A 12,754-nucleotide genomic window follows, 5' to 3' on the forward strand; every position below is an offset into this window, starting at 1 on the left:
TTGACAGTGACCCTTCACATATCGTCTGAGGCTTCATCTGTAGGCACTGTGGCACAGAGGAACAGTACAGTTAGCAAGCCCCCGTGATCCCAGCTACCTAAGGAAAAAATGATGTTTAGAGCCTTTGGGTTGAAATTCAGTACAATGGTGTTGGTACAAATCTGTCTGAGAGTGCTTGAAATAATCCTGTCAAGAAGGGAAGAAGTGCTGGATCTGAAGTTCACTTCAGTGAGCCAAGGCAATTTGATCTTTGGAATTTATCCTGGAGTTGTGTGTTTTCCTTTTCTATCAAGTACATTGAAAGCCCGTGCTCCTGAAATGGTCTGCAAAGACCATCAACTCTCCAAAGCTGCTCAAGTGAGGGATTTTCTGTGTCATGTAGTAAACTGCTGTGGTCAGCTGGCATTAACACAGCTTCTCCAAGAGCTTTGGAACCCAAACAAGTGATCTCAGTTGAGGAAAACGGAGTATATGTGTAGATAATGGCAAACCTTTTGTGAACTTATGTTGGTTCACCTATTTCAGAAATCCTTTGATGCCCACCCTCGGCGGGAGAGCCAGGTGCGACAGCTGGCATGGATTGGAGATGGAGTGTGGGTTTCCATCCGTCTGGACTCCACCCTGAGGCTCTACCATGCCCACAGCCATCAGCACCTGCAGGATGTTGACATTGAGCCTTACGTCAGCAAGATGCTGGGTGAGGCAGTGGGGCCTGTCAGGAAGCGGTCTGTTACTTACTGAGACCAGAGCAGAATTTGCCCAAAGCAGACCTTGCCCAAAGCCATCACTGACTCCCCAACTCTCATTCATGCTTCCTAGGCACTGGAAAGCTGGGTTTCTCCTTCGTGCGGATCACAGCCCTGCTCATTGCTGGTAACCGCCTTTGGGTGGGCACCGGGAACGGCGTCGTCATCTCCATTCCCCTGACAGAGAGTAAGTGGCATTTATTGAAGGTACTTCTGCATCCCCCCACTAAAAAAAGAAGCTTTTGGGTGTTACTTGTGGGTGGCTTAGGCAGGCTGATGCTTTCCCAACATCTGACACCCCTTGATCGTAGCTGTGTTCAGGGAGAAGAGCCCAAAGTATGAGCAGCCCTGGACTTGGTGTAACTCTTCTTTATTAAGGAATTAAGTGTTCAGTTGAATGGATGTAACCTATTTAAAACCAAGCAGGTATTTGTTTCTGCCCTTTTCAGTTCAGTTGAAGCTATTTCCTCCGGTGGGGGGACATCTCTACCATCCCTACAGTCTTCTTTTTAGAGCATGACCTTGACAGAGCAGAGTGATATGAACTGATTCTGTAGCTACTGTGAAGCAGGAGAAACAAAGCTTTGGGAATTGTAATAAGTCTCCAAAAGGAGGCTGTGGGATGAGAAGTCACCACGAAGATGTCCCTGGAAATTTCATTTTGGCATAGACATCTAAATATCTCCATAGCAGTATTTTCCAGAAACTGACCTTAGAAAAGCTTGATTTACTCAAATTAGGGCTCAGCTACATCAGTCAATTAGAAATTGGTATCCTAACACCAGATCCAGCCTGGGGAGGGGACCCAGCAGTAGGAGTAAATAGGTGCATCTCCAGAGCTGGAAGTTTAGTTGAAGCTCTTAGTAATCCTGTTCTGTACCTGCCCATCAGCATCTTATTTTGACAGTCTGTTCCAGATCACCATGGGGGAGTAGGATTTGAGGCTAATTGCAATTGCTTTCACTGGAAAGCAGTCAAATTTACATTTTCTCACCACTGCTCACAGGAAAGCTGAGAAGCAAATAGCTCTTGTATAAAAGGAGCAAACCTCTTGTAATCCTCCTGGAAGTCAGGGATGGTCTCTGAGGCCAGTGGAGCTGGATGTGCCTGGGGCTGACACCAGGAGGGCAGTGACACAGTCCTCTTCCTGCATTGCAATCTCAGTCTCATTTCTGAGTCCCTTTTCTGAAGCCTATTCTGTCTTGGGGCTGCTGTCCTTAATCTGAGTTAAGCTTTTTCCCTGCTGTCAACCAATTGCTTTATCTTTGGGTGTTCCTGTAAAAATGTGGTAAGCAGGAAGGTCTCACTAGAAATGTAGCAGTGGATCCTTGTGACACAGTCCCTCTCCCATCTCCGATACCACATTTGTCCCTGTAAGATAAGAGCCAAGTGAGCAAGAACAGTGTAGGTGTGAACTACATCAGAGCTCCTGTGGTGGTTTCTCTAGGTTTTTTTACTATTTCTGTTGCCCCCTGAATTATCTCCCAGTAATCACCTTTTTCTTCTCTCCTCTCCTGCCCGTCACTTCCCGTGCCCCTCTGTGTTCCCACTCCCTGCCTGTGCCTAGCTGTAGTCCTCCACCGAGGCCAACTCCTTGGGCTCCGGGGTAAGTCCGTTGCCTCTTCTCCTCAGCTCTCACTCCCTCTGCTCCTACCTCCCGTCGCAGTCGCTCTCCCACTCTTCCATCCTGCCGTTCAGCTTTCTCCATCCATTTTTCCTCATCACTCTTTCATTTTAAGTCACACTGGAGAAAAGCAACCAAAGACAGTAATGTAAATATCCTCATTTCCCAAAGCTATAAACATTTTTTACTGTCTCATCAGCCATCCATCTGGTTTTTTTCTGTCAAGAGTAATTTATTCTTCATCAGTGGTTCCCTTGCTGTGGTAGGCCAGGTTTGAGATGGGGACTGGAGAGGTTCATTCAGTCAGAGGGTTCCAGGAAGCAGGAGTAGAGTGTTCTTCCAAGGTCTTCCTTGGTCATCCTTGTTTTTCCAAGGATGTTTCTCTTATCAGTTGCAGGCCAAGGGCAGGAGGTGCTGTGGCACCTGCCAGCTGCAAGTCATCAACCAAGATGTTTAACCCAAGAGGACTTGATAAACATGAAGAACTCTTTGGGTTTGTTCAAAGCTAAGTTCAAACCGTTTGGGTTTGTTTGCCCAGCTAAGGCAGGGTCTGAGTTCAAATTTATGCCTTTCCAGGGTCAGAAATTAGGGTGTTTTTTTCACTCAAAGAAATATATATGGCTGTCCAGAAGCACTGTCAACACGTGTCTCCTCATTTTAAAGCATCTGATATAAGTTGCAGTAAAAAGCCATATACTGTACACACACTGGTTCTCATTTCTCCAGCAAAGTATTTGTACTTGTCTAGCCATCCTTGCTTGACCCTGATAGGGAAAAGTCTCCTTTGTCCAAATCACTTAATAACTGAAATCCAGCCCAAGTCAAAATACAGAACTACAGATAATTAATGAAGCAATCAAGCTTCATTGAAAGCTGCCTGATTTTAGTGCTGTTCCTGTTGTACTGATGTGGATGTATGCAGAAGGAAAGCATGCCCTGTTCTGAGCTCTGAGCACTGGTCTCTGTTGCTTGGTGAGTGGAAACTTTCACATTCTCTGAGCCTGGACATGAAAGATGCAGGCCCCTGAACCCACCTTGAAATCCTTGGAAGCTGTGGATGGTGAACATGTTTCAGATGTTCATTGCTGAAGTAGTTTGATTTTCTGGTGTCATGGTTAAATCAAGAACTGAGGAAGGAACTCACTTCACTTCTGTGATGGCTTTGACTGGGCCAAGAGGCTTCACCAGACCCAGAGACTGCTTTCAGCAGCGTGTGTGCTCACAGCTGGGCATGAGCAAAGGACTTGACTTGGAAACTGAGCAACTTCACCAATCCAGAGAATAGCAGTAATTCTCCTCTAGGTGCCCTAGGTGTCTCTGGGAACAGTGAACACCACTGGATACCCTGCCAGGTACAAAAGACCAAGGTTGATACTAGGACAGTGGATGATTTCTGGAGGCTGGACAGAATGACTGCTGGTGAGTCCTTCACTGGGACACCAGTCTAGCTTGCCCTAGTCTAAACGAGAGGGACTATGTAATCTGGTGTGGTCTCCTCCATCACATCATTCACATAAGACCTTTAAGAGACCTGTGCCTTTAAAGGTTTTCCTTCATGACTCATGAGTTTTCTCTTTGATTGAGTCCCTTCTGTAAAGGGGACTCAAAGCTATTACTGATGATGTTCCTCCTCCCTATCCCCAGCCAACAAGACCTCACCAACCTCTGGAGAGGGCAGCCGCTCCGGCGGGGTCATCCACGTGTATGGTGATGACAACAGTGACAAATCTGCCAGCAGCTTCATTCCCTACTGCTCTATGGCTCAGGCGCAGCTCTGTTTCCATGGACACCGAGATGCTGTCAAATTCTTCGTCTCTGTGCCTGGTAAGGATGAGCAGAGCACTTCCTCAGCAGGGGCTTGTTGTGCCATCCCTTCTGCAGCGGGGACTGGAGCTGCTCTGCAGCAGACGGGGGTGCAGGCCACGACTGGCACTTGCTGTGGCTCACACACGGGGTTTAAACTGCAGCGACTGCCAGATTTGACCAGCAGAAGGAACTTGTCTGCCTGGCGTGTTTGCATGTGTGTGAACTGCACGGAGGCTGAGCAGAGGCACTGACAGCACCTCTGTCCTCTCCCAGGCAATGTCCTTGCGACCCTGAATGGGAGCGTGTTGGACAGCCCTTCGGAGAACCCCAGCACAGCGGCCACCGAGACCGAGGGGCAGAAGCTGAAGAACGTCCTCGTGCTGAGTGGAGGAGAAGGGTACATCGATTTCCGGATCGGTGAGTGCCTGTGGTGGGAGGCACTTGGAAGGGGAGAGGGTGCATGGCTGTGGTCATGGAGCGAGGCATCGCTGCTGTGGGGAGCCAAAGCAGAAAACCCCCACACTCTGTTTCTCCTGCGTCTAGCTGTGAGGGCAGATAAAGATTTTCCTTGCACAGTGCAAGGCTCCCAACCTCTGCCCTGTGCCTGCAGTGCCACATGGCTGTGTGGATGGCTCTGGAAAAAACAAACCCCTCTGTGCCACTGGCTCCAAATGTTGCTGCCCCGCTGGGATCACTCGTGCTGCTGAGGGTGCTCTGTGTCTAAAAATTGGCTTCCCCGAAAGGAAGGGTGGTTTTTGCTGCTGCTGGAGCTGGTTTGTCCCATCCATGCAATCCGACTTTGGAAAAGCATTGTCTTGCTGTAATTGTTCTCCAGGCACAGAGGAAGGTCTCATCAGCTCATGGTGTCTGTTGTCAGACTGCTGGGACTGTAACAGTATTGGCCACTTTGGAGTATTGCAGAGCAGTGCAGTATGGGATTTTCTTTCTTGCCATTTTTACTCTCTGTTTTCTCTCTCCAGGGGATGGGGAAGATGATGAGACAGAGGAGAACGCAGGAGATGCCACACAGGTGAAGCCAGTACTTTCCAAGGCTGAACGGAGCCACATTATTGTGTGGCAGGTATCATATATCCCTGAGTGAGAATTCCTCCTTCCCCTCAATGTAAGTGTCCCTCCTCCCGCCTGAATGCCAAGATGTACATACAGAACACCTGCATTATAACTCCTGCTGGAAACTGACCCCGGACAACTGCAACGGCTCCTGCCTCAGACTGTGACCCCCTCAGAACTCGCAGCTTTCATCTCGGGCCCGTGTGCTTTTGGCATGGTTGGATTCTTGTTCTGCTCTGGAGCTGGCATCTACAAGGAGAGAAATGGCAGCGCATCGTGAAGTGAGCTTGGAGCCAGGACTGTGGGAAGCCTTTAAGGCCCAGCTAGAGGGGGGTGGCTCAGGTTCTCGGGCAGGTCGCCTCACTCCCACCTGCATGAGAAAGAAATGTGTCCTCAGGCATCCCCCGCAAAGCACTGGTGGTGAATCACTTCTACAGCACCCCAGCAGAGATCCCTTCTAGTTCACCAGTGGACTCTCCACCTTATCCACCCTTAAGTACAGAATAACATCCCATGGACTGAGAGCAGATAGGTCCAAGGAGGCCTCAGTAGAAAGGAGCATCATGGTTTGGGCAGCCCTTCTGCTGCTGGGCTGGAGGAGGCAGCAGCACCATTACTGTGGGGTTCACATCCTCCATCCTTGCAGTGGGAAGGTCCTCTCCTCTGCTGCTGCTGTTGTCTCAGCAGTTGTGTGCTGTGTGCCTGTGTGCGTCCCAAGAGGATTGTTTGGTGGCCTCAGATGGCAAATGGGTGTTTGATTGTGGAGGCCACATGGCTGTGGTAGCAAAGGGGTACTGGAACATTGCTTTTTCAAGACCAGAAAAGGCAACACCTAACTCCCCCTTCCAAAAATGCCAGGCAGTAAAGAACTTCCGAGTTGGTTCTGAAAGGTTCAGAAGAAAGTTATCTCTGCATTGCATTTGGTGGCTTTTAAAACATATGTGAGGGCAGATGGTGGTGATCTGCTGTGAATTCTGCATTAACACATTGACATTGCTTTGACTCAAGGCTATGTCCGCTTTCCAGGAACTGCTGGAAGGAGATCTCTGTTTTCACAGGAAAACAGATCGGCTGTCAGTTAGGAAAGACTGGATGTGCAGTCAAGGTATAGAAAGGCTGTGTCTCACCTGAAGTCACATAGAAAAAGGAATTGAGAACAGATTTCCCAGCATCTTTTATCTAACACTAACTGTGTTAGTAAGTAGTTTAAAAAGCTGGAAATTTCTGACTCCTGAAAAAATTGACAGCCCCTAAGAGAAGTGGTGACAGCCCTCCCTGTGTAAGCACTGCTGGGCGATGGCAGATGTGCAAAAAAACGGGGCCAGGGAGAGTGGTTTTGAGCTCAAGGTGCAGAATGTGGCAGCTCCAGGTGTAGAGGCAATGGTGTGTTCCCCCTTTCTGTCAGCAGAAACAGTCCCATCCCACAAGGACAAGTTCCGTGTCCCCAGAGGACTCCCTTCTGAATGTGCAGGACTAGGGCAAGTCACAGTTGTTAGTGATGAATTTGGAAGCTCCTGGTGGTCATCTTGTTTCTTCCCTGAGCTGTGCAGCACTCTGGGGTTCAGAGGGACATCCTTATGACAGTATAGGGACAGCTGGGCAAGCCTCCATCTCCCAGAAAGCTCACAGCTGTGTCCTGTGCTTGCTGCCATGGACCAGGCTGTTCACAAGGCTTGTGGTCTAAAGCTCCTGCTCTGCTGCAGGGATGCCATGTTCCCAGGTGATGCTCTAATACGTGGCATCTCTGCTGATGCAGCAGCACTGAAACGAATTTTGGATCCACAGTTCAGGAAAGGCTGGGGCATACATTGCCCCTGCAAGGAGGCAAGCAACATCTCTGGTGGATAGAGGCCTCAGCCAGCTGCAGTGGTGCTCACACTGCCTGAGCAGTGCTGGTGACACACACCCACACCAGTCCTCCCTAAGGCAGGAATCCAGCCGGAGGGAGTCTTCCAGGCATCGGCACACTGGGCTCTGTGGCTGGCACTGGGTTAAGGGATACCTGGAGTCACCATCTGCATTTGGGGGGACCTTTCACCAGGGACATTTCACTGGGGCACTGCTGACCGTGCCAGGCTTCTCATTCACTTTCCCCATATGCTTTCTGCTAGGAAGAGCTCTTTGGGTCCCAACACAGAGTGCGTTGAAGTTAAGAATATAACATTTAAAGCACAGATTCCACTGTCATGTAACAGTTCATCAATTAGGGCCAGATAAACTTCAGAATTTGGACTAGTTGAAGGGGAAAAAAAAAAGAAAATAGCCCTGGTAGAGTCCAGTTCCTTCACTCTGTCAACTCTTTTGTAGGAAAATCAGAATTGTAACATTTGTACCTCTGACTGTTTGTTCTGTATCTGGTTTGAGCAGTTGAAGGGACAGCACTTGGTCTCCTGTCACCCACTGGGCTCTGGCAACATGAGGAAATCAGTCTGGGGCCTCTACCACGAGGTTCCTTTCCAGCTGGGTGCATGTTTTCCTCCAAGAGAAGCACATGGCCCAGAGGGGCAGCTCCAGGGGGGAGACCCAGCCTCTGCTGGCAGCTCCTGCAGCCTTGGGTGGCTGCTGGGCATCAAGGTGAGAACTGACTGGCTTCAGCACACTTCCCTGTCATATCTCCACTGTGATGTATGTAAAGTATCTTGTATGTTACAAAAGGATTTTAAAAAGTGTCTCAAGGCCTGTAAACTCCGCTGTTTGGTCTGAAGATGGCATTCTGTAAAGAGCCTGCTGTATGAATACGTTCCCATGCTTTGTCCCCTTTGCTATCAACAACAAACCATATCTGTTCTGTATGTAATAAACGTGTTAACATCAGCTTGGGCAGTGCATTGCGTTCCTGTGAAAGCACTGGGATGGCTTCTCAGTCTTTAAGAGTGGGACACTTAAAAAGGGTGGGAATGCAGCTGAAGTGTTCACTTTGTTGAGCAGTTTAGGGGCAAGAAATGAGGTGTGGATGGCTCACAGGGTCACAGCAGAAGGGGCTGGTCCAGCAAGCCAAATGCAGTCTGTAGCTTCTGCCAGCGGCAGAAATAAAAGGTGGAAATTAAAGGTGGAACAACTTCAGAAATATAAGAGCAGAGAAGCATCCATCTGCTGGCTTGCTGCAGCTTCTGTCAGGGTGGCCCCTTCAGGTGAACTGCCAGGGTTAAACACATCAGGTCAGCTTTCAACACGGTACAGGGTGGCACTTCACAGTCCCTTAGGCATCTGCAGCAGACACGGAGGAGGGAGCTTCTCAGCCCCAGCAGCACTTGGGACACTTCCATATTTATTGTGTAGAACCATGTTAGTTCAAGGGCTGTACGTGGCAGTGTACAAGGGAGCCACCTCCTTACAACAGGAGCATGTTCTGCCCTGAGCAGGGGGCCCTGAAGTGAGTCTCATCCATGACCAACACCTACACTGTGGGGCAGCACAGGCCAGGGTGTCATACAACTGGCAATGCCTCCAGCATTAGTGAAGGCATCTCAACCACGAAGTTTGGAAACAGGTGCTGGGACCAGTCCTGCACTCCTGGGGCTGCACCCTTGAATAAGGCCAGGAGCAGTTTGAGCAGGGCTCTAGGTGAAGTGCAGACATGTCTGGTACCCACCAGGGTGGGTGAGGAAGCAGGTCACTGCCATCAGACACCACCCCCCCATACTGGTAAATGATCTGAGAGGTAACTGTACAGGTTTGGGAAGTCCAACAAAGCTCACAGCATGTTCTGGGTGTGGAATCCAACCAGTGGCAAATGGGCTGTGCAGCTTCCTGGAAGGGACCTTCACCAGTGGGCAAGGCTCTCAGGCTGCCCAGGGTTCTGTGAGAGGACACCCTTCCCCCAGGTGTTAAGGTCACCAGCAGGACATGACTGTCCTGGTCAGCACCACTTAGACTGCCAGCTGTAACAGAGGCCCTTTCCTCCTATGGCCCAGGAGCCTCATTTAAACATGAGCTGGGGCCTTCAATACGCCTGTAGCTGTGTCTGTCCCAGCTGTTCCTGGATGGACCCCTTGGACTTGGAGGGGCTCAACTAGATCATCTTCAGAGGTCCCTCCCCACCCAAACTGTTGGATGCCTCTACGCCTTATGGTGCATCAGCTCTATCTGCTTTTGCTCCTGGCTTGACTCCCTGGTATACCCTGGTCATGGCTACTTCTTGCCTTGTCTGGGGCTGCTGGGGATGCTGCGACCAGACTTGGCTCTGCCCACTGTGGGCAGACTCTGTGGGCCTGTGCTCCCTCAGGGGGAGCCTGTTCTAGGGCTCTGTTCAGATCCCAGTTGTGCGGTAGAGAGGACTAGACTGTTCTACTCATGCCATCTAACTCACACCCACAGCTCTCTCCCTCCTTGCTCATCCTCAGTTTGTGTGTCAGTTCTGTAGCACCTCCATCCTGGTGAGGACAGGGAGCCACCAGCTCAGCACAGTGCCTGACACTGGAGGCTCTGAGAACCAGCCAAGCTGCCTTCCAGCCACAGTTGTGGGAAGGCTCACAGTCTCAAACTCTTTGTCTGTGGCAATGCTCTGGATTCTCCCTTCCCTGGATTCTCCCATTCCCTCCAAAGCCAGAGAACTAGCCCTGGCACATGCCCTGCCACTACAGGGGCTCAGCTCTTCCCAGCCTCTACACCTTGTCACAGGACTGGCTTTAACTCACAAGAAAGGCCTTCCCTCTTATCCTATAGCACCTTAATCCTTCAGGAGCCTCTGGTGGGGAACCCTGTGGGAATCCAGGTCACTGATGTCGATACCGTGCTCCTACCTGATGGCAGCTATTTCCTGCTGGCTGGGGCCACACATTCCCCCGTCCCATCCAGGGCACACTGGGTGGAGCAGAGTCCAGTTTGTGCTCTCCCTCCCTAAATCCTCTCAGGCTAATTGTGATTTTGGGATGCTGCAGCAAATGGAACACCACCTCCTGACTATCTGCTACAGCAGACACAGGAACTAAGCAGTTACTTCTGTGCAGGGAGTTGATCTACAGACCAGAACAGCTCCTGTGCCCCATCTATCCACATCCAGACCAGACCCTCCAAACAACCCCTGACGCAGCAGCAGCATCCACAGCCAGCAAGAGAAGATGAACTGCCAGGAACTGTGCTCAGGAGCTGCATGTTTTAACATTCACAACATGCTGCTCTGAAACAGGAGTCATTTGTGATTGGCTGATTCAAATGGTAAAAGTCAATCATGCATCCTTTGCATCACCAAAACTAAAATAATTTCTCCTATCTCTCAACAGCCATCTCTGGAGTAGCTGTGGATGGATAGCTTTGGATTAGCTTACTATCCAACTGTGCTCCTCATGTGCACTGCCATCCTAAGCAAGTGTTAGAGTGTTCTAACAGTGTTCAGAGAACCTGATGCTGTGCCTGTGTTTGGTAAGCTAATGGCTCTGCAGATGATAATCTCCAGGCATTGAAAAAAATTCTCAAGTTTTCTTAGAACTGTGCTGCAGAATTAAGACAACATTTATTTTCATTTGCAGATACATTTCTTCACAGCTCTGTGAAATACTGTGATATTATTAGTCATTTCCCTGTGATTCATGCAAGACCCAAATTATCTAAAAAATGTTGTCAAAAGATTAATTTTCAGGCTGTAAAGAAAACTATGCTCCAAAGAATTGCAGCTGGCTGACAGGAGCTGTGTATTCAGAGACTACTCAGGGAACCAAGAAGGTTCCTCTGCTGACTGAGACCAATGTTATGGAAAAGGAGTCTGAATATATCTACATCTTCCCTTTGAGATGAGGTGACTGTACAGGGCTGGGGAGAAAGCCAGGGAACCTGGCTACACCCTACCATGGTGGGCACAGGGGTCTCTGTAACGTCCCCATGCATTGGGCTTCCTACAGGCAGTGAGAGGCATGTAGGAAGCTCGGGACACAGAAAAAGTCTTTATACAGGTGTCCCTGTAGCTTTTTTCTTTGCCCGTTCTCGGGGAGTGGCCAGGACCTTCTGCAGATCAATAACTGGCTCCTCTGTGATTGGTTTTCCCTCCTTCTGCCACTGGGCAAGGATCATGGCTCGGAGCAGCGGCGGGTACGGGAGGAACCGAACAGTCTCCTCAGGCACTGGGGTGAATTTCTTGAAGGCCTCCTCCTCGTGCTTGGGCACCATACGCCAGTCATGGTACATGACTTTGTCAATCTCTCTCACTTCCTCTTCAGTTTTGCCTGGGAAAAGATGAGGAACACCAGTGGGCAACACCGTCACAACGAACTCCTTCCAGGAAACCCAGCAAGTGTCAACTCTTCGGCACCCGAAATGCTACAACAGTAAGAGTAAATGGAGTTTTCAAAGGATTGGACAGGATCTCCCCTGCTATACTATGGGATCTCGCTTCTGTCATTGGAAATCAAAACAGAAACAGGCTGAAAGGACTACAGGCAAGTTGTTCCAGTACTGTGGGTGACTCCCTCTCTTAATTTAAAGTGCCATTTCATCTCTCTCGGGTTCCGTTTCCATGGCTAAGGAACAAGAGTAATTTCTCTCTACACTGATGAAAGTTCTCTGGAAAACTGAGTGTTATAAGTGCCCAACAACTTCAAAACCTTTGAATGAGAACTATTTCAGTAACTCCTGTAAGAGACAATTGTATACGTAATATAAAACAGCTCTAAAAAGGGAAATCCACTCATTCAACTCCAAGCATTAATTAAAAATTCCAGTAACATAAGCTGCTTGCCACTGCAGCTTCTTAGTGACAGTTTTACCCGGACCACCCCCCTGTGCTCATTCTGTGTCTTGCTTTCAAAGTCTCAGAACAGTCTGTCAGCTCATCTAGCACTGTTAGTGCTGCTGTTCCCCAGGGTCATCTTGCACTGGCTCTCCCACAGCACTCCTCAGAAAGACATTCCGAGGGAGCTAGATCCCAGCTTTTGAAACTTAAACAAGGGGGAACTTCTTTTCCCATTAGCAGATCTGAAAAAAACCCACAAATTCCCCAGACTGGGAGAGGCCGCCGTTTTTCCTGCTGCCCTCCCGGTGCTCTCCACGTGGGTGGGAAAACCAGCCGGTCTCACCTCTGAAGGTTAGGTAGCCCCAGGCTCTTCCATGGTCCATGTTCTGCAAAGAAAAGCGGATCGCGCTGAGGGCAGGGCGCGGCGGGCGGGGGCCCCGGGGGGCGGGGATGGGGCAGGGCGGGTACCTCGGCCGTGTAGTCCGCCTTCACCTTGGTGATGACCCAGTAGCAGGGCTCGTCGTGCGCCCACAGCCAGGACTTGCGGGTGACGGTGCGGCCCACGCCGAAGCGTGGCAGGCGGCAGAGCAGCGCGAAAAGCCGGTTCTCGTTCCGCACGTCCTCCCAGGCCCGCACCGGCAGCCGCTTCTGCGTCAGCGGCCGCCGCATGGTCTCATAGTCCAGGGCGAAGCGCTGAGAGTCCCGCGGGCGCTCCTTCAGCGCGCGGTACTCGCGGATCTTCTTGGCCATGGCGGCGATGGGCCGGTGCAGCTTCTTGCGGGCCATGGCGGTGGCTGAGGGAGCGCGGCCGAGCGGGGCCGAGGGGTGCCGGGCGGGGCCGAG

General features: G+C 50.4%; 2 protein-coding genes across 37 annotated transcripts in view; one reads left to right on the forward strand and one right to left on the reverse strand.

The window, feature by feature from the left end:
- MAPK8IP3 (mitogen-activated protein kinase 8 interacting protein 3) overlaps positions 1-8,061 on the forward strand; it is a 72,715-nt gene extending 64,654 nt beyond the window's left edge. For 33 of the 36 annotated variants that reach the window (XM_027693750.1, XM_027693751.1, XM_027693757.1 and 30 more), the window contains 6 exons: positions 526-697; positions 820-933; positions 2,314-2,352; positions 4,015-4,194; positions 4,450-4,593; positions 5,157-8,061. In XM_027693750.1, coding sequence (XP_027549551.1) covers positions 526-697; positions 820-933; positions 2,314-2,352; positions 4,015-4,194; positions 4,450-4,593; positions 5,157-5,278 — 771 coding nt within the window. In that variant the 3' untranslated portion in view covers positions 5,279-8,061. The remainder of the gene's footprint in view (positions 1-525; positions 698-819; positions 934-2,313; positions 2,353-4,014; positions 4,195-4,449; positions 4,594-5,156) is intronic. The other 3 variants (XM_027693765.1, XM_027693788.1, XM_027693787.1) reach the window with 1 other exon arrangement.
- A 2,614-nt stretch (positions 8,062-10,675) lies between these two features.
- Positions 10,676-12,748, reverse strand: MRPS34 (mitochondrial ribosomal protein S34). The gene is made up of 3 exons (XM_027693790.1): positions 12,380-12,748; positions 12,255-12,297; positions 10,676-11,405 (listed from the first exon to the last, which is right to left on the reverse strand). Exons 1-3 carry the CDS (start codon positions 12,695-12,697, stop codon positions 11,128-11,130), a joined length of 639 nt encoding a protein of 212 aa, XP_027549591.1. The 5' UTR covers positions 12,698-12,748; the 3' UTR covers positions 10,676-11,127.
- Between the last annotated feature and the right edge of the window lie 6 nt (positions 12,749-12,754).

Source organism: Neopelma chrysocephalum, unplaced genomic scaffold (genome assembly GCF_003984885.1).
Source record: "Neopelma chrysocephalum unplaced genomic scaffold, ASM398488v2 Primary Assembly neopelma1_93, whole genome shotgun sequence".
Lineage (NCBI taxonomy): Eukaryota > Metazoa > Chordata > Aves > Passeriformes > Pipridae > Neopelma > Neopelma chrysocephalum.